This window comes from Chenopodium quinoa, unplaced genomic scaffold (genome assembly GCF_001683475.1).
Source record: "Chenopodium quinoa cultivar QQ74 unplaced genomic scaffold, ASM168347v1, whole genome shotgun sequence".
NCBI classification, from domain to species: domain Eukaryota; kingdom Viridiplantae; phylum Streptophyta; class Magnoliopsida; order Caryophyllales; family Amaranthaceae; genus Chenopodium; species Chenopodium quinoa.
Window position 1 is genome coordinate 1,397,221 of NW_018742556.1, and position 26,753 is coordinate 1,423,973.

Sequence of the window (26,753 nt, forward strand, 5' to 3'; positions counted from 1 at the left end):
AGAAGAAGTTTACCGATCAAGAAGAACAAGGCTAAACAGGGGAAAAAATTGTTTTCTGACACAGAAGAAGAAGATGGCAGGGAGAAAAATGAAAATGATAAAGAGAAGGAAGAAGCAGCAGTTCTGATTGCTGCAACTATAGCTGCAGAAAAAATGGCAAAGAAGATTAAGGCTGCTGCAAAGAAGTAAGGAGTTTTGAAAAAAAAAATTCATCTAGTAATATTGAACAAATTTTATTTAGTAATTTTGTAATTGAATAATTATATTTAGTATGACAATCTTTTATTTTTATTACTTTGATCATGTTTTATTTGAATATGAATTTGAATAATTATTTCAAATAGTCTGTTACTTAAATATAAATTTGTGTCTGGTTGTGAATTATACTTGTTAATCATAATTACTAGTTTACTATACTTGTAAAACGAGTATTACTTGTATTCTTGGTTAACTTTTTAATTATTATTGGTTACTTGTAATGTTTAAGTTATTAGTAGTTATATGTTACTTTTAAGTTAGGGGTTACTTGTTAGTGATTAATAAAGGTTACTTGTAAGTGATAAAGGTTACTTGTATGAAGAATAGGAGTGAGGAGGGTTACTTGTTATGCATATTATTTATAATAGGAAGGTTACTTGTATTTTATATTTACTTATATTTTATGATTACTTGTATTTTATGGTTACTTATATGTTGCTGTTACTTGTATTTTTATGGTTACTTGTATTGAGGTTAACTGTATTTTTATGGTTTCTTGTTTTGAGGTTACTTGTATTTGATTACTTGTATTAGTTGAATTATTTTTATGACTTATGTTACTTGTATGACTCCTGTTACTTGTATTTGTTAGGTTACTTGTTATTAGTTTACTTGTAAGAATTCTGTTACTTGTATGGAACATAGGAAGGTTACTAGTTACTTGACTTAGGTTATTTGTATTTATATGAAGAATAGGAGTGAGGAGTGTTACTTATTATGCATATTATTTAGGAAGGTTACTTATTATTTAGGTTATTTGTATTTATATGAAGAATAGGAGTGAGGAGTGTTACTTGTTATGCATAATATTTAGGAAAGTTACTTATTATTTAGGAAGGTTACTTATATTGATAAAAGAAGGGTTACTTATATTTATAATAGGAGGGTTACTAGCATTTATATGAATAATATGTATCACTTAATAATTCAAAATGTCTATAATTTAAAAATTAAATAATAAAATGTAAGTCAGAGGACGCAGAGGTCACTTAAAAATTGTAAGTCAGTAATCTGAAATATCACAAACAATAGGACACTAAAATAACTTTGGGTTTTGAATTGGAGTTATAGTTCCAAATTCTCTAGCATTTCCTTTGGCTTGCATTGCTCTTGTTTTATTTGCTTTTGGTTGCTTTCCTTTCTCAAAGTGCCCTTTTATTCTTTTGCTTCTTCCTTTTGTGTTTGCTTTTTCTGGATCCATGACTATAGGGATTTCTGAATCTGGTGACACTTCTTGCTGATCAGCTGAAGTTTGCTGTTGATTACTTGTAGCTTCCTCTTGATCAGATGAGGTTTCCTTCTCCTTGTTCTTTTGCAATTCCTTTTTGAATTCATCTGCATTTTCTTGCATCATTTTAAAATGTGCTTCTACCATGTTTCTTGTCTCTTTATGATCTTGACAGTTTATAAGTAGATTGTAGCTTCTTCTAACCATTGTGTGACGCCAAGGCATTAATTTGTCTGACTGAGATTCTTTTTCTGCAGCATCATCATCTTTTTTTTTTCCAAACATGTGCTTTTGCCATTTTAGACCATCTTGATGAAATGTATAAGCTAGGAATTCTTGTCACATTATGATGATGCAAGATTTTGATACAATGATAACAAAGCCAACCAATTTCTTCAAAATTCTTGCAAGAACATGCTATTTTATTCTCTGCTTTGTTAAATGTAACCTTTTGTCTGCTACTATCATCATATTCTATCTGCACCTGATAAAAGTAAAAATCTCCCACAGTAGCATGAAGATAGGTTATGCATCCAATTGAATGCATGAATTCTGTTTCAAAATATCTGAAAATGGTTTGAGTATATACTTTTGAAGCATGCTTAAGTAATCCAATAAAAGGAATACTTGAAGTTGGGTTTGAATTTGAACATTTAAAATCAGCATCTGACTCATTCTTTCTCCACCTCTTCACCGTTTGATTGAAAATTTTCAAGAAATCAGTCAAGCTTGTGTTTTTGTTGGCTTTAAACCCAACTGCATTTTTTGCACTTTCACTTCTTTGTGATGATAGTATACCAGCAGAAAAAAAGTCTTTACTTAATGTTGTACACCATTTTTCTCTCAAACCATACAACCTTTTAAACCATTTATTGTTTTCAAGTTTGTATTTGACAATCATTGAATCCCAGCATATCTGTAATTTCAGATTTATAAGTAAAGGTTAAGAATACAAGTAATTAAGAAGAAAAGTAAATTAATAGTTACTTCTTTAAATTATAAATAATGGTCCCGTGAAGAATACAAGTAATTAATAATTGTAAATTTATAAGTAATATTCACTTGTAACTATAATTGTAACAGCATACAAGTAATTGTAAATTTATAAGTAATATTCACTTGTAACTATAATTGTAACAACATACAAGTAATTGTAAATTTATAAGTAATATTCACTTACAAGTAATATTCACTTGTAACTACTTTTATTACATAGTTTATAGAGGTTAATTGTAACACATAATTTATTTAGATGTTACTTGTATTATATGAGTACTTGTATTATGTTACATGTAATAGTTACTTGTTATTTGTATTTTATGATTACTTGTATTACATAATTTTCATAGAGGTTACATGTATTTTGAGGTCACTTATATTTTTTGGTTACTTGTATTGAGGTTAATTGTATTTTTATAGTTACTTGTATTGAGGTTACTTGTATTTATATGGTTACTTGTATTGAGGTTACTTGTATTTTCTATTATGGTTACTTGTATTGAGATTACTTGTATTTTACGGTTACTTGTATTATTTTTATGGTTACTTGTATTGTGGTTACTTGAATTGAGGTTACTTGTAATTTTATGGTTACTTATATTTGTATGGTTACTTGTATTTTTATGGTTACTTGTATTATATTGTTAGTATTATAGTTACTTGTTACTTGTATTATATAGTTACTTTATTTGAGGTTACTTGTATTTCATAGTTTATATAGAAGTTACTTGTATATAAATGTTACTTGTATTTTTATAGTTACTTGTATTTTTATGGTTACTTGTATTATATTGTTAGTATTATAGTTACTTGTATTTTTATATATGTAATAGTTACTTGTTACTTGTATTATATAGTTACTTTATTGAGGTTACTTGTATTTCATAGTTAGGTTATTTGAATTGAGGTTACTTGTATTTTATGGTTACTTGTATTTTTATGTTTACTTGTATTTTTATGGTTACTTGTATTATATTGTTAGTATTATAGTTACTTGTATTTTTATATATGTAATAGTTACTTGTTACTTGTATTATATAGTTACTTTATTTGAGGTTACTTGTATTTCATAGTTTATATAGAAGTTACTTGTATATAAATGTTACTTGTATTGATGTTACTTTTATTAAGAATATAGTTATAAAGGTTACCTGAAATTCTTCCTTTGTAACACATCCTGAAAGGCATTTGTTAACTGCATCTTTGAATGAGGTATCTCTTTTCAGTGCTCCAAACCTTGATACAGCATTCTTTATAAGATGTCAAATACATAATCTATGTCTTGAGTGTTTAAAGACCTGCAAGATTATAAGTATATTTTATTGTTAATATTTTTTTTTTTTGAAAGAGATTATTTTATTGAAATTATAAACTTGTTCACAAATTACCTTTTCAATAGCTTTAGACATTGCCAAGTCTTGATCTGTAAATATTGAAGCAGGCTCACTACCTCCCATTGACTTCTTAAATGTTTCTAACACCCACTCAAAAGTTTCTATTTTCTCATCAGCAATAAAAGCACATCCAAACATTACATTCAGCCAGTGATTGTTGACACCAACAATATATAGGTGCACAAATAAGATTATATTTGTTCGTTCTATATGTTGTATCAAACACAACATCTCCATAAATTTGAAAATCTTCCTTCATTTCAGAATCTCTCCAAAAAATAGCATTTAGTTTGTTTTGGTTTTCACCACCTCCTAACTTGAATCTGAAATAGAAATTTAGATGTCATTTGTTTTTGTAATATGTGTTACTGATATTAAAAAATGAAGAAGTTAATGGAATTTATGAAGAAGTTAATGTAATTTGAGTTAAGTAGGCATTACCTGAAAAAGAAATCTTCATCTTCTGCTTGCTTTTTGTATAATCTATCTATTACAGTTTGTGCATCACCTCCTTGAATTTCTTTCATTTTCTTCCTTGATATGTAATTGTAGTTGTCAGTCATAGTGTGTCCAACAAGTTCTTCTCCACCAGCTTCATTACTTATTAACATAAATGCATCTGTTGTTCTTAATCCACTATCTGCCATTAGATCAATGACTTTTACTTTTTCCTGTGTTATCTTTCTCTCTGATCTATGTAAATGCTGCCAAACACTTCTTGTCAACTCATGGTTATGTGCTATAACATGTTTTTCAACTACAAACATTCCATCTTTGTTTTTTTTTTGCTCTAATGAATGCATTACAACCAGCCCTAGTATTAGGTACTTGATGTGTTCTTTTTTTTTCATTTGGTGCACGAGGTGTTTTTCTTACTTTTGGTACACATTTAAACCCTTCTTTAGAACATACAAAATCCTTTCCTTTAATTTCTCTGTGTTTTCCTTGTGAATATCTTGTTGTTGAATGTCTGATATGACTTATTTGGACTTCTGGATCAAAGATATGTTAATTTACGAATTGTTTCACGTAATTTGTTAATTTACGAATTATTTCATGTTATTTGTTAATTGTCGGATAACTTATATATAATTTATTATTATGTTGTTGCTTGATTTTTATTGTTATTGCTTGATCACACCTTTTATGCATGTTTAAAGGGAATTGGTACTTGTAATCACGCTTAATAAGATAATTAATAATCTTGTTTAGGGTTAATTTGATTATAATTCAAGTGATCGCCAATAATAGTTTTATTTGTGCATTAATATTCAACCAACATAGATTAAACATGTTTAGGGTTAACCTAATGATTGCATGTTAGTCAGAAAACGCACATGAATACTCTCGCTTAACACATATTTAAAAAAAAAAATTGTGTGATTGATCTGGAAGAAGAATCGAGTCATGAAAGGTCCCCCGTAATTGGTGGTAGAAGGGAAGAGGGGGAGGAACCTCCATGGGAGAAAAAGTGAGGTTTCGTTTCTGGCGCTCGGAGGTTTAAGGGTTCTGATTAAAAACTGAATGCGGATTTTGATTAAAAAGTTTCGATTGAAGTGGTGCTTTAAGGGTGATACTGCCTTGACAGATGTGGGCTGCTCAATTGGTGATAGTTATTTGACTATTTGGAAGTGGCTGCCTAATTTCGTACCTGATGAAGAGCCAATACGTAATCTCACAGCTTGGGTTAGGATCCCAAATTTGTCAATGGAGTATATTGATAAGACATTTCTCCATAAGATTGGTTCAAAAATTGGAAGAGTTATTTGTATTGACAAGCATACAGAGTCTCAAAGTAGGGGCCAATTTGTGAGATTTAGTATTGAAGTCGATCTGACAAAACCTCTTTTGTCAAAGTTCCGTTTTAATGGAAGGATTTGGCGTATTCAGTATGAAGGATTGAAACTCATTTGTTTCAAGTGTGGCAAATTGGGTCACAAAGATGATCATTGTGAAGTTTTTTTGCAGACGAGCAGAGTAGCAGGGGACTTAGGCCTGAAGAACATGATGACTACGGTTCATGGATGATTGTCCAAAGAGGTAATCGAAAGCAAAATCTCAGGGAGAAGCAAGAGAGTCATAAAAAATTTAGTCAATGCATCAAGAACATCCCTGATAGTCCTGGTCAAGGGAGGAAAAAAGTCTCGGTTGTGAACAAGCCAGTTGACCAAAGTCAACAGAAAAGTCAAGGGTCAAGATTCAATATTCTCCAAAATGAGGAAGCAGAGGATAGTGTGCCTTCAATTTTGCCTCAAAATAAGGCTATTGAGAATAATAGTGAAAATCAGAAGAGTCAATCTCGATTGCCTTTGGGAAGCACAGTTAATTTAGGAGAGGATGAAATTATGGCAAATGTAGAAAATCTACAAGGCAATACCAATAATTTTGGTAAAGAATATAATGAGAATTAGGAGTCAGTTGTCCTCCTTGGGGAATCTCTGCAATCAGGGAAGGAAATCAACTTGGAAAATATTTCTTCGGAAAGTAATCATGGAAATAATTTTGAAAAAATTCCAATCACTGGAATTCTGGCAAAAAATATTGTTAACAAAGACAATATTAGGGAGTTACCTAAAATTAATCAATCAAGCGGAATTCGTACTCCCTTGACAGCACAAAATAATTCTGCTCTTGTTACTATTCGTGTAATTAGGAAACATTCCTTTCCTTATTCGAAGTCAAGGGGTTTGATTGGTAAGGAAAATTGGGTAGAAGTAGCTTCCAGTACTCCTTCTTCCCTACGTAAACCTTCTCAATCAAACTCTGTTCCTTTGACCGAGCGCAGTGATCATAAACCCGAGAGATGTTCCGATTACTCTGGAGATTCAACTTCCCCCGGGACCTTCAATTCATTGGTAACGAGTCACCCCTTAGACAACAAGATGTCCCTCCAATTCACGGCCTATCTTCCTCCGGAGCACAACTCGCCGGATTTAATGGCTACGTTTCAGATTCCAATGGGTCCTATGAAAACGCTCAGGGACAAGTTTCTGGCTCTTTTGCCTAGCCCCCCTACTCAGGTGTATGACAGCTACCCCTCTTTTCATAAGGTTAATATGTCAATTAAAATAATATTGTGGAATGTATAAGGAGTAGGTAACAAATTGGTTGTTATTAAAGAATTAGTGAGGATTAATAATCCTTCTGTTTTGGTATTGGTGGAGACTCACATTAGTGGTCCTCAAGCACAAGCAGTTTGTGATCGTATAGGCTTTTCGGGGCAAGTTCGTGTCGATGCTCAAGGTTTTGTAGGGGGGCATATGGGTCTTTTGGCTTACAGAGGGTTACTACTATGGGTAGCCATACTCAACATGTGACTGTGGAGGTGCGTAAAATGGTGAAGATCCGTGGCTTTTTTCAGCTGTATACGCTAGTCCAGATAGTACTCTCAGGAATGATTTATGGAGGGAATTAGAGAAGATTAAGGAGCAGCACTCAGGCCCGTGGTTAGTAGCAGGGGACTTTAATGAAACATCAAGCATGACGGAGAGGAATGGGGCAGGAGGTGCTGCTATGTTTCACAGGTGTCGAAATTAAATTTTGCAAATTGGATAGAAAATATGTAGCTTATTGATCTAAATTGCTCTGGACCCGAACATACATGGTTTCGGGGTAACTCCCCGGAAACGTTCAAATCGGCTAGGTTGGACAGAGGCCTAGTTAATGAAGAATGGAGGCTTCGTTTCCCTGAACGTGCTGTTAAAAACTTGCCAAAAACTCGTAAACATTGTCCTATTTTGGTGAGTACATCGGGTTTTGCCCCCATCCCTACAGCTCTTAAACCTTTCCGCTTTCAAGAGGCATGGATGAACCATTCGGCTTTTGATTCCTTTGTGCGATCTAAGTGGAATGTGAAGGCTCCTCTTATTCCTTTTCTGAAAAATTTTGTTGATCTTTTGAACCAGTGAAATAGGGAGACTTTTCACAATATTTTTCGGAAGAAGAGTGAACTATGGGCTAGGATAGAAGGGATTCATAAGCGACTAGCCCAAGGGCAAGACCGTCACTTGATTAAACTTGAAGCTTCCTTGAGAAGAGAGATGGATGGTGTATTAAATCAGAAGGAGCTTTTGTTGGAGTTGAGTATGTTGGAGATGATTGGTCATTATTTATTTTTGACCTTGGTTTTATTAGGATTTGGCTCCCTTAAGCATGGCTTTTCTCTCACATTTCTCAAATATTCCCTACCCTTTACCCTAGTCTTACATTACAAGCTTTAAAGATCTTCCGACCTTTGTAAATAGAGTTGTGTGAATGTGAAAGTGTTGTTTATCAATGCAAGGAATGATTGACATATTCCGAGTCGACTACTAGGTTGAGTGTATGTCTTTTTAAACACACGAGTGTTGTGAGTTTGGGAGGGAATTGTTCACATTAAAGGGGTTGGGATGGAGAGCGATCAAGTACATCTTTTTCTCGCCACATAAATGAGAGTTAAGTGTGTGAGCACTAGTCTTGACTTCTATATGCTCTTGTGGTTTGCTCTACTTGACAATTGTTAGGGAGGATGAGCGATTGGATGAATGAGATTGGTTGATGTTGAAGCATGTTTGTTAGATTTGCCTTGTATTGTTTGTTCTTGATTTTGATTATTTGGGGTGAGACATGTTTTATTTATTCATTGATGAACTCTTTGCTTAGGGACAAGCAAAGGTTTGGCTTTGGGGAGTTTGATATATCTATTTTATATAGTATTTTACCCCCGTCCCTTTATCATAATTGGTAGTGTTTTTGGCTTTTTAGAGCCTCTTTTATTACTAATTGGTGTTTTCTAGTGTTTTCGTAGTTTTAGTTGAGTTTTGTAAGGAATTACAATTTTGGAGTATTTTCCCGAGATTTTATGGAGCGACTACGAGCATTGGAGGAGCACGGCCACTTTTTGTAGCCCAAGGCCGATTGGAGTCATCAAACCGGTGATTAAGGGCTCGACATATAAAATTCTGAGGCATTTGTACCGAGTATTCAAGACCCGAAGAGGAAATCCGGATTGAGACAAAGGATCGGTTCCCAATCGAGAAGTCCAAGTTGTCCAAAGATCGTGGCTCGGTCAAAGAGTCCCTCGCCCGAAGGCGCGCCCGACCGGGCGGGGCTGATGAGGAAAAAAATAGTCTCGCTCCCAAGCTCGTGCCCGGCCGGGCACGAGAGAAGACCCTTGATGAAGAAAAGGCGGGCACGATCAAGCAGCCCCTCACCCGATCGGGCGCGTATTTAGTGAGTTGCTTATCGGCGATATTTGCTTAGTTTCTAATTAGGATTTTAAGAGCTTAGTATAAATACGTTTTAAGTCGTTTTGATACGATCACCTCTTCTCTTAGACTTTCTCTCTCTACAACTTTATACTTAGTTCTTAATTCAACTCTTTAATTCTGATTACTTTGGTAATGATTTCTTCTCCTTTAATTTCAGTTATTTATTTTCTCTCTTTCATCATGACTTGTTTATCAATTGTTTTGGTTAGTTTATCTTTAATTATGCACGAGTAGTTTAATTCTAGGATTCTTGGGGATGCATGATTAATATGAAGGAGTAATTATTGTTGTTGATTGTCAATGCTTGATTAATTTCCTATTGAATGATTTATTGCTATGCAACTAGAGTAGCGCTGGTCTTTAAAGTATGAGTTTAGCAGTATTGATTCGAGATTCGAGAGATGAGAATTGATATTTAGGCTTAGTTTCAATAGGCAAGTTAATTTATAAATGGTTAAGTCGAGATTCGAGAGATCGATGAGATATAATACTGGTAGATTAATTCCGTGATTGTACTACGTAGCGAAAGCCCTTTATGATCTGGTTAATTGATGTATTGATGATTGATTTTCATGTTGTACTCTGGAGTATCATTTATTGGTGAACCTATGCCCTAGATCCTTTATTCATTGATTTCTCTTTACCCTTGATCAAGACTTGTTTCCCTGTGGATTCGACCCTACTTCCCTATCTACATTAGCTAGAGGATTTAGGAATTACTTTTGATTAAGTGATACGATTTTAGCCTGCCAATATGTCTATATTATGTAGTGATTTACCATCCATTGTCAAGAGGTTGTAGGTTTTCATTCTAATTCATCTGTCCGTATTCGAAAACTTGATAACTTTTTCACCAACGAAATAATTTCACGATCCATTAGATCTACTACCATGGATTCAAAACTAAGAAATTTCTCCCTCGAAAAGAGGAGATAAACCTTGTCTTTCGATGTCTTTCGAAGGAGGTCGGAAAAACCCTTGTCTTTCGAAGGAGATCGGAAACCCTTTCTTTCGAGGGAGAAAAGTTCCTCCCAAAAGGAGGAATCATTATTATAAACCTAAAAATAAAAAATAAAAAAAATAAATAAATAAATAAAGATGATTGGGGCTTTCCACCAATTAAAATTAATGAAAGCCCCTTCAAAATTCAACAATGGAGGCTAGGATTTTGGAGAGAGGAGAGATAAATTATTATTCATTAATTTGAAAACTTGTTATATCGATATCGATCGATTAGTCTTACTTAAAAAAGAGAGTTTGTATTTATGATTTTCTAGAGTGCAGAGTACAAAACAAGACCCTGATTTTTATCAATTAAGCTAGGTCTTGTTTTATCTTAATAGCGACAAACATTAATTTTAGTAGAGTAGATTTATACATCTATCAACAGAGGCCGAATGAACACCCACTACTTACTGACGCCAAAATTTACAACAGGCCGCCAGCAATGCTTGCTATTATGGACTTCAACTCTTCAAGTGTTTTCTTTGAAAAGAGACAGCAGTATATATTCATGGACATACCAGATATCTTCTGGTAGTCACTTAGCTAGAAAATCCAATCCAACAGAGTCTGCTAGGGTCTAACGCAAAATGTCTGATACTCTATCTTGTGCATCAGCAGGAATCTCTCTGCCTGGGACTTCGATTTTTAAAAGATTGGCATACCTGTCAAATAAATTTTATGGTCAGATACTGCGGACTTGTCAGGCATCATTAAACTAGTAATAGTAGCAACATATATTTTGATCACACTTACTCCTCTGGTGTAAACAAGTTCTCGTGTTCAGTAATAAAAGCCAGGAGAGCCTGTAATGAGACACAAAAGTCATCTTCAGGTGATTAGCACATAAAGTAAATTGTTTTAAAAGAAAGAGAGGGTGAGGTGAACACCTATCATCACAAAGTTTTTTTGATGGGTATGAATGATGACCACAAAGATTATACAAGTAATTGCAAATGATGTTAAACCCATAACTATAATGTGCTAGGAATAATTACAATAGCAATAATCTAAGGTAAGCACCTCAAATGGCATGTTTAGGAGCTCAAAGTAAGTCCGCACACGGTCCAATCTCAGTTGCACAGCTTCACTGTCAATTGATGGTATGGCTGCTAGTGCCTGCACCAAGAAATTCAGGCTATAAAGGCTTTCAGAGGAATAATAGTTAATTCAAATTAATGGTCTGTCTTCATGGGTTTTAAAACAGGATATGATCATATCTCAATTAAGCCAAAAGCTAGGAATTGCAATAGCTGGAGAGAAAGCAAAGAAAAAAAAAACGCTTTTAAGTTTATGAATTGAGGCCAGCTAAAAGATAATGTTAACAACAGATCCATGTCTAATTATAATGAAAGTTACAATTTAGTAAGGTCAATATGATTATGACCCCACAAAACACCACATTGTGAATAGTGCACCAACCTGTTCCAAGGCAATCGAATTTCGGCATATCTGTTGGACTCCAAAAAGATTAATTGATTTCATATCAGCCAAAGCCTGGATAAGCAATACACTAATCAGACAGAGAAACCAAGAAATGGATGGCAGGTTCAAGCAAATTAAACAATAATAATCAATTAGGAAAAGCTGTAATCACCTTGATAGAAGCGTTTGATGTAACGCCACAAATTCCACCAAAAATGTAATTTTGCTTTATCCTCGAGACAAAGGGAGCAATTGCTTCATCTCTGCGTGTTATCTGTTAGGGTATCCAATAAGTTAAATGCTGTAGAATTAGGTCAGGACTACATAAGATCACAGTCTAAGCATTTCCACACACACACACACACACACACACACTATGAATCCTTTATTATTCATAGTCTAAGACTCCGAGCATATATTTCCAGGGAAATCCAAACACATTAAGTGCTGGGGGCTAGCAGAATAGCAATCCAACCTCATAGCAACACCACATGGGATTCTTTCCCTTCCAGTGCTTTGATAAAGTGAGTTTCAAACCTTTTTAATAAGACAAATCATTTCCATTGATTTTTACTTTAGAGACCAAATGTAAATCATTTTGACACATGATACAAATTCCAATGTCACATTATGTATCTTTAGTTTTCTCAAAGGAACAAAAACAGCTTAAATATTACTTCAAAAAGATATGTAGCATCTAAAACATTAAATTGTCATTGACACAATGAAAAGCAAAGTAATTTGTCAAGAGAATAGTGAAAAGACACAAGATTTTAATAATCCACCTCGATGCTCATCTGCTACCTAAAATACTGTGCATGTAGAATTATAAAACAAGTTTTCTCTAGTATAAATGTTCAGGAAATGAATTCTTCAGCCAGAAAGAGATTCAAATTATATGCCTGAAAATGACTTAAGGTGATCCCACAATAACGTATTAGCAAGACTAGACAGAAACACACCTGAGCAGTGAGGGATATGATAAAGTCATCAGGTTCTTCTGCATCTAAGTCATCCAGATATTCTCTATTAGTCATCTCCTGTTCACAGTTTAAAATTTCCAACAAGGTCAACTACATACAGCATAAATAATTTCATATTTTCATGAGCTTTTGAATCAAACTTCAGATAAGTGAAAATATAAAGTCCTTAAGTTAAATTTACGACATGCCTGCATATGGAAGACTGTTTCCAATTGCATTTCTACACGCAAGACTTTGAGGCAATCAATAGCCAATTTTCTGTAATCATCAGCAAATGATACCAGATCCTTTGAAGGGGAGCTACTAACTTCACTACGGCGGGGTGTTCTCTGGTTTATTCCCTTCTCTTCCACTTGATTACATGCAGTGGAGAATGTTTTTCCAAGTCTGCAAAGCGCATTACATGTAATAATTCATTAAGCATATTATTTTTTCATGCAGCAACTGCTGACAAAAAATCTGGGAACCCCATATGAAAATGACCACCATACACAATCCTCATTAAGCTGATCTTGAATAAATCATAACCACAATTTAAAAATAAAAAAAATTTAAAAAAAATTTAAAAATAAAAAAGATTAAAAAAAAAACCATTATAAAATGGGAATTTTTAGAAAACAATCTGTTGGAATATGTACATCATATTAAGTACATATGTAATGTATATGTACATATTCCAATACAGGAAATACCATCACTTATGACAACATCTCATGAGATTATTACATTCTATAAGAAAATCACGAGAATACAAATTAACAAATGTGAGAGATTTTTCTAGGGATAAGTCTCAGTCTGAAAAAGATCTGTGTACACATTGGTTCCAACTCTACAGCAAATAGCCATTATAAAACAGTCTATTGCAACATATTTTTATACAATGCCAGAAAAAAAATGACTTGCCTTTCAATTGAATCTGCAACATACTCCAGTGAATCACTTACAGAAGCCAGTAGAATAAGTTTATTATCATCACGAATTAGATTTTCCTGCATGAGAAAATTAATAGCAAGGGTACTTTATCAGCAAATCTTCTAAAAACCTCTCAAAACATATGCCAACTTTGCAAATAGATCAACAACGAACGAATTCATTCTAATTATTTATTTTTATCTTTTTTTTTTCTTGAAAATGGAGCAGTATGAGACAAAATGGGGACAGAAATGGACATAGGTTCATTATAATGCCAAGAACACAACATAGCAAAGTAGCAAACATAAAACAGCTTTTAAATAACACGATACCTGCTTTATTGGTCGCAAGCTAAGTAGCACTTCACTCATCTGTTTTTCAACTTCAATCCCATATGCATCAGAAGGATTATCATTCAGACGATTTTGTAGACATGAACTAGCAGGATCAAGCTTCATCAAGCTTTCAATATCATGCCTTCCTATCAGCATATAACTCTGCTTCTCAAGAACTGCCTGAAACAAAAGCAATAAGATGAGGAATGGTTGCATATACATATACATATACATATACATAATAGCAAGAGAAAATGTATTATTGGCATTGTAAAACAATATGACAATTAAAAATAATATAGCAAGAGAAAAACAAGGGTACAAGGAATGTTCACCTCCATGTATGAAGTACGACATCTTTCATATGCTCGCTCAAGGAAAGTTTGCACATATTTCACAAATTCAGCAGCAAACTTTGGCATAGCTTGAGCCCAGCCAAGTATCTAGTGGACAACACCATATATCAGAATTTATACTACATACATTTTTACGAGCATTTTGATTTTTTAGCTATTAGAAACAGACTGAACGCGCAAGTCAAATGATCCAACCATGAATAACAAGAACTTCCTGTCTAATTCAGCTTACTGATAGGTCTTCTAAGCCAACCACAACTACAGTTAAGTAGTGGTTACAGTAGGGTTCATGTTTAAAAGAGCCCCCTTCGAGTTATACTCCCTCTGTCCCTAACTCCCTACATAATAGTCCCATTTGCTCAAGCACACATACTTAGGATAGGTGATTAAAAATATTAAGACAGAGAGCTTGGTTGATTGATGGTGAATTAAAAAAGAAGATAGTGGTATTTGGTAGAATGAACATAAATAAAAACATATAAATTAAAGAGTGTGGTTTATTATAGGTGAATAAAAAATAAGATAGTATAGTTTCGTTGATTAAAGGTGAACAAAAAAGAAGATAGTGGAGAAATAAGAGATTGAAATAAGGACAATATTTTGTAGTGAAATGGGACTTTTATTTAAGGGCAAAGGGGGTATCATTATTTTTTATTTTATTTTTTTTTTTGAAGATTTTTCTTGATGAAGTATTCCATGCCTTCCAAGTTCCAACACATCATCAACAGTATACATATTCTGTAAAGATCTTAGTTCTATAATTTCAAGACACCTCAACCTTATATGGCTTATTTTCACAGGACAGAGGAATAGCTAGTTACTCATCTATCAACTATTAATACAAACATTTTTCATTTTTCATAACCATGTGATTTGATTAATGCTAGGCCTACACCTCGCTAGTCAAAAGCATAGAAAAATTGAAGCTAACATTACCTCTTTTGTCAAAAGATCTATAGCCAGAAGTCCCTGCAAGACTGGTCGCCCCTTCTCAACAGAAGGTGTATATGAAGCAGCAGCATGTGTCCGAGGACGAAATGCAGCTGGACCTGGAACAGCACTAATATCATAAGGTTTCCATCACCAAAAGTAGTAAATGCAAACCAAGTAGCTTATAATATGGACAAAGAAAACACATACATTCAAAAAAGAAGAAAATAAAGTATTCTTGATTGCCTCCCATCTCTTTTTTGTTCTTATTTTATTTTAGGCAACCCCCCCCCCTTCTCTTTTTCTCTCCTTCAATCTTACCCTTCTCACCCCACAATACTTTCACCTGTTCACACTTTTACTTCATTCACTTTTTCTTACACCCACCTTTTTACGTTCTCTTTTACTCTATCTTACACGCTCTCACCTTTTTTCTAATTTTCTAAAACCACGTATCTACAATAGCCGAGTAGAAGAATGGAGGGAGTGTAAACAGTTCTCTTTCATTATTTTACACCAAAGATGAGGCTTAGAAGTTAGAATTTATCAATGATCATACATAGTAAAGATCATATCAGATCATGACTGTCTACACACATCAATCTTAAATCCTTTTACTCCAAATGCTAATTAAGACATGGAAAAGCAAAATAATCTCCATACCTGAACAATTGATTAGTAATTAATATTATCTGAAACTAATCTTACTTAACAATTATCATACATAATACAGATCAGTATCCAACAATAGCAGTCAGAACACACATTAATATCAAACCATTTTACTTTAGACATTTATTAAGATTTAAGACTCAAAAAAAAAAAAAAAAAAAAAAAAAATCTTCATTACTGAACAATTAAATTATACGATGAAAAATTTAGAAAAATGCATGTACATGAGTTAAGTGTATATGTTTCTAAAAAACATTTTAACAAAGATCACATCACATGACCACAATTACAGATCTATGACAAAAATCAATCTTGACTACTTCACAACCCTCATTTTATCTGGCACATCTAAAAAGCATCCAACATAGAATAATATCATTGCACAATGTAACAGATAAAAATAAAACAAAAAAGCATTCACTGCAATGAAGTTTCTACAACTATAAATCATTTGAGTTAAGTCATGGAACTTGCTTGATATTGCCTGCTGTACACTTTTTCGGTAGTCCACAAACATCGTAGGTAAGAAATGTTCCTTCACAAAATTTTCAACAAAAGCCAGCAATCCATCATTCCTGCACACAAGGAAAGATCAAGGCAATTATACTGTTAGACAAATAAGGAAGAAAACTGGGCAGAGCAAGAAAATTAAAGAGAAATTAATAGAAAAGATATAGCTATGTAATATTTAGTACAGAATAGTAAAAGAAAAAAATCTTTTAAGAAAAGACCAAAGATGAAACTTGCACGTTCGCACCCACAAAACACCCTCACTATTTAGCCAGCCTCGTAAAGAGGGAAAGAAAGGAGTGCGATATACTTAGACTTCTCTAGATAGGGAGAGGCAGTTAATAACACAACGAATTGATGTGCATCATTTTCTAGCATTACAACAGTCCATGGAGAATCAACAAGCATTATAAATATTAAATGATGTCTCTGATAAAACAATCAATAAGTCAGTTTCCTAGCACCAAATATCAAAGACAAATTGGGCCATACACCATAAAGTTAAGCTGGTCTACCATAAATACTGACCATTTACATCACCTTCCAAATTACTCACAAAATAGCTAAAATCATTTTTATAGCTTCATGCAAGCTAAGGGCTTCACAACATACCCCATTCCCCAGCCGTGATCTGCATATACTGTACACACTGTAAATACGAGTTTTTACTACAGTATGCAAGGACTAAAGCAAGTTACGGCAGTGTGCGAGAAAAAGGATACATGCATCTTTTTTGGTGGAACGAAAACTTTCAACTAATTTTTACCGACTCAAGAGAGATAAGTCTTGGATGGTAAGCGGATAATAGGGCATGTATAATCAAATGAGTGATTTTCAATGTTTTCCTATGCTCTAGCTTTAATACATCAGACAAATTCGAATAAATCAACAGAAAAGGGGTATTTAAGCCTCAAATAATATTGGACCTTCAGGAAACTCTCTTAATCTAAAATCAATTTTAAAAGATTACAGGAAAGTGAAATAATAGAAATTCCTGGTGGGTAGGGGGGGTGCTAGGGCCAACCATATAGCAAAACCTATTCATATCCTAGCGTTTTATTACACGCGTAAATTAATATATGATATAAAATAAAGAAAAGAAAAGAGGAAAATTAAATCCTTGACGTACCCAGATTGGGAATAATTCTCTGGCAACATTGAAGCAACCTTGTCTGTAAACTGCAGAGAACATTTCATAAGTAAATAAAATTAAGAGTATGCATTTGTCAACAGACAAAAAATACCAACAACCACAAACCTGAAGAACAGGACGATAAACAGCTGCTGCTAAATACATGCCTTCCTCAGGCAAGACAGCTGCAGACCCATATCCCTCTTGTGACATACCTTGGGCCTTCTTATTCCAACTTTGGCCTATTAAATAGTCAATACCAATGAGAGAAATCTAAGGTTTGAAAAAAAAAGGTACAAAATTTCACCAACAAATCAAAGTGCAAATAAACATTTTTAATTAAATAGCATTAAATCTATTCCCATTTATTAATAAAACTCACTATGAAAGAAAAAATCTTGAAAAAAATGTCAACTTTTACTAAAATAACAAGGTCAAAAGGCTATATAATAGCTACATGTGTCCAATTTTAATATTGACCTGCTGCAGGTAAGGAGTAGCATGCAGAAAGAAGAGAAAAGGTGAGCCTCCTAAAGCACAAGAGAAACGAACAGATACAAAGGAAAATAAAACTATTAAAGACTAAAATCTATAACCCAACTAAAACATAAAGGAAGTGCACACATACTAAAAAGGATTCCTTGGTGACATTTGAGTTCTGTTATGGAGTACAACTTAATTGCTAGGTTTTATTTAAGATTTTGAGATACAAGTTTGAATGCAAGAGTTTAATTAACTAACTTGAGGTAAATTACTCTACTTCCTATTAATTGAGAGCTAAAAACTGACTTTAATACCAACAAGCATTTAGGTCCTATTGCTTTCTCCATGCAATATTGACAAACACAAAATTGACTAAATATAACATCACATGGTTCACAGCAACTCAATTTCTATCTAATTTATTATATAGAAAAGAAAAATCTAATAGTTAGGCCACACCTTGGTTAGGAACGGACATTGTAGCATCAGAGAAGCGAAAAGCAAAAGTGAGACCATCGTCTGACCCATCCCTGAGAAAAAAATAGCATCAATAGGATATTTTTAAACGAATTCTATTTTGAAAAAAAAAAAAAAAAAGGAAAAAGATGCAGGTTTAAGTGTTAACACGCGCTTGTAACATCCATGTACGTGCCAATATTCAATGATGCAAGGCAATTAAGCATCCTATCCTAAAACCATAGACCCCTTGTACAATAGCATACTTAAACTTTAGAAAGGAAGAAAGAAGATTCTTATAATCATATAGTTGACAGCTATTATTGGAGACTTAAACATATGATGTACAAAAGATAACAACTAAAAATAAATAAATAAAAAATAACAATAACAATATAAAAGTAAATAAAGTGTCAGGCTTAATCACACAGACCCTTCATTTCTCTATTGTTTTCTTTCCAAAAACTCAAGGCATCATTTTAGATATGGACACTGGAGCAAGAAACACTTCATATTCAGTAAAAAACTTATTACACTTTTATATAGTAGCCAAGAGCATCTATGATACCCTGTCGCATACATGAATGGGGGACTAGTAGCCAAATCTGAAAATATACATAGTTGACAAGAAGCAGGTATTTGCAGCCAGCCAAACACATAATTTTTACTTAGTTCAAGTACAAGGTGAACGAGGAAAATAGGATAAGTTCCTTCCTCATTAAAGCCAGATATAAACTACTAGTAAAAGGAAAAATAATTTTCATCTCTGAATTCAACAATCAATCTCTTATGGACCGAGGTCATAAATTGTATCAACACCCTATCCTGTATATTTGTTAATATATATGCCCTCGGCAGAAAACATCATTAGTACAGCACTTCATACACGCATAGAAGTAAAGTGCTTGATAAAGTTTGGTAAAAATTGACTTGCCTCTTTTCTTTTGAAGGAACTTTGCCCGCAAGTCTAGCTGTTTGAACTGCAGCATCAGCTGATGCAGCTTCAGGAGTTGCTCGCAGAATCTCACATATGAGTTGTTGGCATTCACTCTTTTATACAACCAACAAATAAACAATTAGTAATAGTTTGAAAACAGTGCTAAAAACTAGGTGAGTCAGCTTCTCTCCCTAAACAGGGGCCTAAATCTTCAGAAATTACCGAAACATGAAGTTGGAACAATACACACAAAACAGCCCATACCTGTAAAACTGTAAGAGAAAACCCAATAGAGTAGCCACCAGTCACCTCAGATTCAGTGTTGAAACTTACATCCACCAAAGACCTGGGTGTATTGATGTCAGCTTGCTGACTGGCTTTTGCTTCAAGAAGCTCTCCAACAATAACATGATTCTCTGAACATTAATGATGAAAATAATGTTACAGATTCATATATACACTTTTCTATATACTTTAGTTTTGTTTAAGATTGTAACTAAATTAATCTTACAGCCTAAGATGAGAATAAAGGCTGCTATTTTTAAATACAGGCTATCGACAACAAACAAAGGGTTGTGCCTCACCAAATATTTTGATGATTGCATCAAGAATTGAATTTAGAAGTTCTCTTGCAGCAGCCTGTGCTGTCCCCATAGGCGCCATCACTGGTGTTACAGGGCTAACGGCTAACAATGTTCCACTGAGTGATACCCCATTTGCACGTTTCTGTTTGGATAACTGGTATGTTTCCAGTTGTCCCTTCAAAGTATGTAGAGTCGAAGAATATGCCGTCAAACCACTTCCAGGCCTGGATGAGCTCATGTTTTCTGCATGAGCTTTTATCTTAGAGGAAATGATCTCATGAATTGTTGATCTCAACCTCTGGCTATCACCATTTTAAGTTGCAATCCCAGAATGAAATGGAAAAACAAGTCAAGATATTTGAAAAAGCAAAGTTCAAAAGCAACCAGATTATACATGCATTAAATTTCTGATAAAGTTACAATCAGAACAGCAGCCAAAATCCTCATACAGTGAATATAATAACTCCAATAAACTCTAGAGTCTTGCCCACTTACCATTTAGACCGAAGAATTAGACTTTTTCGACCCTTTTTCTTTAATTTAATTCAGTTCTTTGCTTTGTTTTGTTTTGCTTTGTTCTCTCCAATTTTCCGAGTTTTTTTCCCAATTTTGTGGGATTTTGATTCTTGATGAGAACATTATTTTTAGGGTTATAATAATATATGTAAATATGATTTGGATTCATATGGGTTTAGGGCTTGTCATCAACTCTACGATCAAAACATCAACGCAGATTGCGAAAGTCTCTACTTGGAAAGATGCGAAGACATCGAAAATCACTGTTCGCGAAGCAATGGAGCTATGCAAATTAGTTATGGCTTTGAATGTATAAGTTATGTTATTTTCTCTAAATTTGTGATTTACAAATCTTTATTACGAAGTATTATTGTAGATGTCGTATGACTATTCATTAATGATATTGTTTTTCTTCAAGTCAAAAAAAAAAATGATGTTGTGATCTATCAGCCAATCTAGGTGTTTTGGACCAAGTCTAACTGCAGCACATGGTAGGATATTTTTACACTATTTTGACAATTTGATTTCTACATCCTTCCGTGTTATTAAGGTCATTACAATGTTGAAGACCAAAACCATGTATGTACCTAGCTAGTAAGAAAAAGCTAGTTTCAAAACTTAACATCAATTGACAATACATCCAGGACAAATAGGTTTATTCTTATTATATGTGTTACCGTGTATAATTTAGTTTTAAATAAAACAAGGCTTACATTACAAATAATAAGCTTGTCAATGAGCTTGCATAAATCACGAATTTTTACATGGAAACGGAAAAGGAAAAAAGGTAAGGATTCCGTCCTACACATATATTCATATGCAAGTACCCTAAAGCTCCTTCCCCTCACCTCTCCCCTTCATCCCTATTCCCACCATCCAAAAAGTTCTTCTGTCGTAAAACCAACTAGGAACAGACTTTAAAGGAATCAAGGCTAAAAGCTTCAAAGTTGTGATTGTGCATGAGCTATAGTTGGATTGACTTCATGCCAATACAATTCAGTAACCTTTTCTAGGATATTGGTTTGCTACAAATTTACTTCAGTGTAGTGCATGGTCTCTGGTACAGAGCTAGAAGCCTAGAATTCACTTCTTTTCTTGATACATTTCTTTCAAAAAAAATAAAGGCAAAAACAGATTCTGGAAAAATTTAAGTCAAATATATATACCATATCATAGCACCCGCAGCAGCAACTTTGCCGAGCTTGCACAAGCATTCTACCATGGTCTGGAGGTACTTCACATGTAGAGGAGCGTCACTCTTTTGCACAGCTTCCTGTTATCAAAAGCATGATCAAATAATAAACATCATAGACCTGGAAAATATGTCAAAGTATAAATGAGATCTTATAGTGACGTACAAGAAACTCATCAGGTGTAGCAGAAGAAAGCCACGGAGGAAGTCGGCTTGAAAAAAATCCACCCTTTTTAAGGCCATAATCCCCTCCGTTGGCCCTGACATGACCATCAGCTACTTCACCTCTCAATCCACCCTCTTCATCATGCCCATCATAAGAACTACAGAGCATATAGAAAGGAAACAAAAGTAACTATAATGCTAACATGAAAGAAGGGAGCGGGGGACATTCGGGGTACACAAAACTAAGAAGATAAAACATTCTGCTTCCACATAAAACAAAACATCAAAAGCTACACAGATTCACTAAGATATGATGTTCACTACATAACTAGAGAATGTAATCATTGACTTCCAGCAGAAAGTGCATGGAAGATTAAAAGTAACAGCCCAGACAGTGTTGGTTGTTGTTTTACCCTCCATCAACTTGGTAATCAGATTTAGATGACCTTGTGCGTCGAGATACAGGTTGCGAAATACTCATGGACAATGAAAGAGTCGCGGACATTATAACTTCATCATCCTTTTCAAGCAGGCTTGAAGAGACTGAGCTGCATAGAACATAAAAACTTCATGAAAATTCAATTATGTAAAAATAAACCAGAAGGTAAAAGGTACCAATATTTATAAGAAAATATCATTAAAACAAGCAGTATAGTACAACTTTACTTGAGAGAATGATAGGAATTGGATAATAAATATATAAAACCACAAAGTTGACATGAGCTCGCTAAAAAAATATACTTTGTATAAACTAAAATAGAAGTAAGCCCTTTCACTGTAAGATGTAAGCTTCCAACCAGATAGCAAAATAGCAAGGAGACAAAAAAGTCTATACCTATAATCACCTTTATTATAAAGGTGGGCATGCAAGTCTTCCAAAATCTTGTAGAAAAGGACTCCACGCAACTTGGTTAACTCAGATTTAACATCTTGGAGAGCGCCAACCTGATCAGAAAATATTAATTACGTCATGTGTGAACCAAATTAAGAACTGATAACGAGACCTAAAAACAAGATGAAGTATACTTGAAAAGGAAAGAAAGGAGATAAAATTGAAAGGAGCTACCAACCGTTTGGAGACCCTCTCTTTCAAGCATCAATGTAGATTGCACATGCAGTTGGACAGCAGCATAAAACTGCTTCTCAGCGATAAGCTTTTCCATGCGTGCTGGAACCTATGTTGTGCAAAAAAATCGGAAAATACTTCAACACTCAATAGTAGAGTTCACTTTGTAAAGTGCACACAATGCCCAATTTATAATGCATCATACAATTGCCAATGTTTTTTTAATGCCTAAAGAAAAGGTCATGAATATCTAATTATTCATGTGGACAATCAATCAAGATGAGGAGAGAGGGTATTGCTTTGATGAGGTTGGCCCTTTTAGGTCAACAAACAGACTTTTGAGAAACTAAAAAAGTTTATGGTGCTGGGCCTTACACTCCAGATTTAAATTCAAACAAGCAAGCATATTTTTGAATCAAATCATAAGGACAGCACCCAATTAATTATTTATATATACCCTGTAATGTAAAGCATAGTTCAAAAATGTAAGCTAAGACACAATCACATGCACAAAAAATACTTACACATTACAAACCATAGACAAGAAGCATAATCCATCAAAGTTAACCATAAGAATATAAGATAGTAAATGGTATAAAACTATCCTAATTCCTAAACAATCAAAAAGAAGCTCCAAAAGTATCAAGCAAATAATGTGATCTCAATTGTATATACCTTAGATATTCCCTCAATCTGGTCCAAAAGGGAGATTATATGGCGTAGTGTAACAGACCGGTACCAGAACTGATGCAACTGCTTGTTACGAGCACCCAGTCGTTTCTTTGCCTCAGCCAAATCAACTTTTAAGACAGAAATGCTTTCTTCAGATTCGCTAAATAACCGCAAGATCTGATTAAAATGACAGAGAGATTATTATATATACTATTGATGATTGTGAACACATTCCAAATGACACCTGCAAAGAACTGAACTCCTTAATAAATAAGATCCTGCAAAGTTGGTCAGATGACTCAAACCAGTAAGGAAGAAAAACCTAGTATGGCTTTGAGAAACCAGTATCTAGCTATCTAACTCAAGCTTTATGCTGCTGAATTGTGTCTTCTAGATAATTTGAGGCCAAAGGCAACCTTGCTCTCCCTAGTTAACAAAGGCAATATGCCTTAGATTCTAGGGATGAAGTGCTTCAAATGACAGTACACACTAATTTTCAAAGTGTAGAGTTCGATCTAGGATGATGCACTCATTAGTGCTGTGGTCCACAGTAAACTGGTTTTTTAGGCCTCTTAAAATTATAGCTAGTAATGTCTACCCTGCATCCCCGCTTATTCATTAAATCAATATATAGGTTCAATTTTCTACTTTCGCTGATTCAAAATCCTTTTCGTTAAAAAAAATTAAAAACAAGGGGAGATACTCATTTATTTTTTCCTGACATCTAATATGGGCTTCAATTAAATGTTCATACAAACCTGAGAAATTTTAAATGGATGGTTCAACCTTGCTTCATGGCTTCATCTAGCCATTTTGTATGCACTATTAAAGTACAACCTGATTTCAACATCCATGTATAAACTCAAACGAGTTGACACAACAAGTCCTGTAGCTTTTATTTGACCAGAGTTTGGAATCTGCTCAAATTACCAAAGATCGGAATAAAGCTCTTTAGGGGACAACCAAGGGCAGCGGCCAACCAAGGGTGGCTCTATGGCTATGAGCCATGGCGTAGTCTTGGACATAGGAACGCTTATGGAGACTATATAGCACATGAGGGATGGCTAAGGTGAACATTATGGTACTGGTACTGGACACAAGCCTGCTCAATTGAGTTTGAATCATCTTCCTGTTATTTCTGTTTCTTTGAGTGAATGTGATAGTGGTTGATCTTTCTGGTTGAACTTCCAAGTGGCTCTCAGTAATTTATCTAATAATAAAACAATTTTTTAAGTGGGCCAGAGAAGATGTTTTGATATCCTCTGAGGCTCTGACATACAGCTCTCAAGTAAAAACACACTTGCATAGCTAACTAGAATTTGATCAGTTACACACTTACACAGCTACACCCATTTCCCCTAGCTAAACCACCCAAATTTAGTAGGAATAGGAGAGAAAGAAGGGATTGCACAAGTAAAATTTTAATTCACTTCATAATGTTGGGACAATCAACAAAAGCTCACTTTAGCTTTTCAAAAAGAGTCTCGGCATGGTAATTGGACATCTTTCCAATTCACAATTGACTCATGCTGATAATAAATCCTAGACTTACATATCCAGTATCTACTTTTTAGCATTCATTGTCAGATTGTTTCAGTAATTTCAAACTTGAAAAACTAATAGCGGTACCTGGGAATAATTTTGAATTGCTCTATTGAAGCCACTGTGATAGGCATGTACAACCTCGTCAACAACATCCTCGATAACCTCACTCTGCTCCTTCAGAGCTTGTAATTCATCTTTTGCAGTCAACAAGCGAACCACATGAGGCAATGAATCAAATCGCGCTGCAGCCCAGCTTTCATCTATTCGTGCTAGGTCCTCTCTCAAATGCTGCGAAACCATTGAACCAAACGTAAATGCACGTAACAAATTTGGCATATTAACTCATGGTTACATTAAATCATGCCTTCCACAAATCCATGAACATCAGTACTACGTTCCAAATTTACAACTCTACTAGCTCAAGAAAAATTAATTCCGTGTTACAAACAGGTCGGTAAGAACAAGTAGCTTATATAGTTGTACGGTAACATTTTACTAGTAAGTAATACAAAGTGTCCAAAGCATTCCCAATACAAAATACTCCATAGTAGCTTTCATCACATAAAACATGAACAATAAAAACGAAAACCTACATTCAAAACCAGGAAAAAAAAAATCCAGCTCAATAAAATGTTGAACACTTACAGCTTTATCAGATGGGACAGGGAGCCCATCAAAAAGTCCCATCCCGAGCTCGGAATTTCCTCAATTGCAACTACAAAAACGTCGAAACACCGTGAATTCAGGGACAAAATCATAATCACAGCTCCAAACAAAAGCAATCCAACCAAAAACCAAACGAAAATAAGAAATGCGCATAATTAGAAGTATTGATTAACCCCAACAATTAACTTTCAATTCATCTATTTCCAAAATTGGCGGTGACAAGAAATTCAGTGTTTACAAAAATCAAATAGAAAGAGTTTCAATTCATCATACAACATTCAAAATCATGATTGCTGATAAAAATTGAATCGAATTGAAAGTGAAAGTATAGTTATAAGAAACAGATCAAAGAAATTGTTACATAATTGCAGAAATTGAGATCGAGAAATGTACCTAGAAATCAGCAACTGGCAAAATTGGAGAGAGAAAGTGTAGATTTTTCTTGTGGATGTATTCAATTGGGGAGAAAATTAGGGTATAGGGAATTGAAGAAATCGATTGAGAGCAGAGAAATTGAGGAATTTGACTATTGATTGAGGAGAAGCTTCATACTGTAAAATGTCGATTTAGTTTTTTTTTTTCTTTTTTTTTTTTCTTTTTTTTTTTCGTGTTGAATAATATTCACTGTAATTTTATAATTTTATTGAATTTTTTTCAACCTGAGGAACACGAATTGTAACAGTAATAAACAGAAATTTTAATTTTAATTCATTAATCAGCAAATTGTTTAGAAAAATACGAGTTTATGATCTTGATAAACACTACTCAATTGGCAAACTGGTGTTAAAAATTACAATTTTATCCGTTGATAAATCGAGACTCCTTCGAATTCTAGTCGGTTAAATCCAAGACCACTATAAATTTTTCAACCGATCTTTTTGTTTTGCTCGAATGCAATTAAGTTACAGATTTTTTGGTATAAAACTATACAATAGAATTCATACTTTTATATAGAGCTAGCAAAAGTTTACACAACTCGACAACACGACACAAATTGGACATGAAAAAAAGGGTTAGTGTCAAGGGTTTCCAAAACATTTAATTAAATGAATAACACGTTTATTAAATAGGTTGGGTTAGTGTTGA

At 34.0% G+C, this 26,753-nt stretch overlaps 2 protein-coding genes across 2 annotated transcripts; both read right to left on the reverse strand.

The window, feature by feature from the left end:
* Positions 1–1,294: 1,294 nt before the first annotated feature.
* On the reverse strand, positions 1,295–4,526 carry LOC110720314 (protein FAR-RED IMPAIRED RESPONSE 1-like). Its single transcript, XM_021899317.1, has 7 exons — positions 4,321–4,526; positions 4,106–4,202; positions 3,874–3,987; positions 3,637–3,735; positions 2,076–2,402; positions 1,874–1,970; positions 1,295–1,812 (listed from the first exon to the last, which is right to left on the reverse strand). The coding sequence occupies exons 1-7, from the start codon at positions 4,524–4,526 to the stop codon at positions 1,295–1,297; spliced, it is 1,458 nt and encodes a 485-aa protein (XP_021755009.1).
* Positions 4,527–10,301: 5,775 nt separating this feature from the next.
* Positions 10,302–26,401, reverse strand: LOC110720441 (exocyst complex component SEC8-like). Its single transcript, XM_021899473.1, has 27 exons — positions 26,061–26,401; positions 25,647–25,716; positions 25,086–25,289; positions 23,460–23,633; positions 22,789–22,893; positions 22,554–22,663; positions 22,132–22,266; positions 21,720–21,876; positions 21,528–21,634; positions 19,846–20,147; positions 19,526–19,677; positions 19,259–19,374; positions 18,328–18,398; positions 17,512–17,627; positions 17,383–17,432; positions 16,218–16,318; positions 15,078–15,190; positions 14,121–14,228; positions 13,783–13,965; positions 13,442–13,527; positions 12,727–12,925; positions 12,518–12,595; positions 11,728–11,829; positions 11,553–11,627; positions 11,154–11,249; positions 10,887–10,936; positions 10,302–10,795 (listed from the first exon to the last, which is right to left on the reverse strand). The coding sequence occupies exons 2-27, from the start codon at positions 25,686–25,688 to the stop codon at positions 10,711–10,713; spliced, it is 3,117 nt and encodes a 1,038-aa protein (XP_021755165.1). The 5' UTR covers positions 25,689–25,716; positions 26,061–26,401; the 3' UTR covers positions 10,302–10,710.
* Between the last annotated feature and the right edge of the window lie 352 nt (positions 26,402–26,753).

Bases quoted from the DNA above. Each gene is read 5' to 3' on its own strand.
- LOC110720441 (XM_021899473.1), bottom strand. From the start codon at position 25,688: ATGGGACTTTTTGATGGGCTCCCTGTCCCATCTGATAAAGCT. The intron at 21,635-21,719 runs GTACGTCACTAT...TTTTGATAACAG, and splicing joins CTACACCTGATGAGTTTCTT to GAAGCTGTGCAAAAGAGTGA. The intron at 13,528-13,782 runs GTATCGTGTTAT...TTTCTCATGCAG, and splicing joins GCTTGCGACCAATAAAGCAG to GAAAATCTAATTCGTGATGA.
- LOC110720314 (XM_021899317.1), bottom strand. From the start codon at position 4,526: ATGGCAGATAGTGGATTAAGAACAACAGATGCATTTATGTTAATAAGT. The intron at 3,988-4,105 runs GTGTTTGATACA...ATTGCTGATGAG, and splicing joins TTCAAATTTATGGAGATGTT to AAAATAGAAACTTTTGAGTG. The intron at 2,403-3,636 runs GTAACCTTTATA...CTGAAATTACAG, and splicing joins TTACAAAGGAAGAATTTCAG to ATATGCTGGGATTCAATGAT.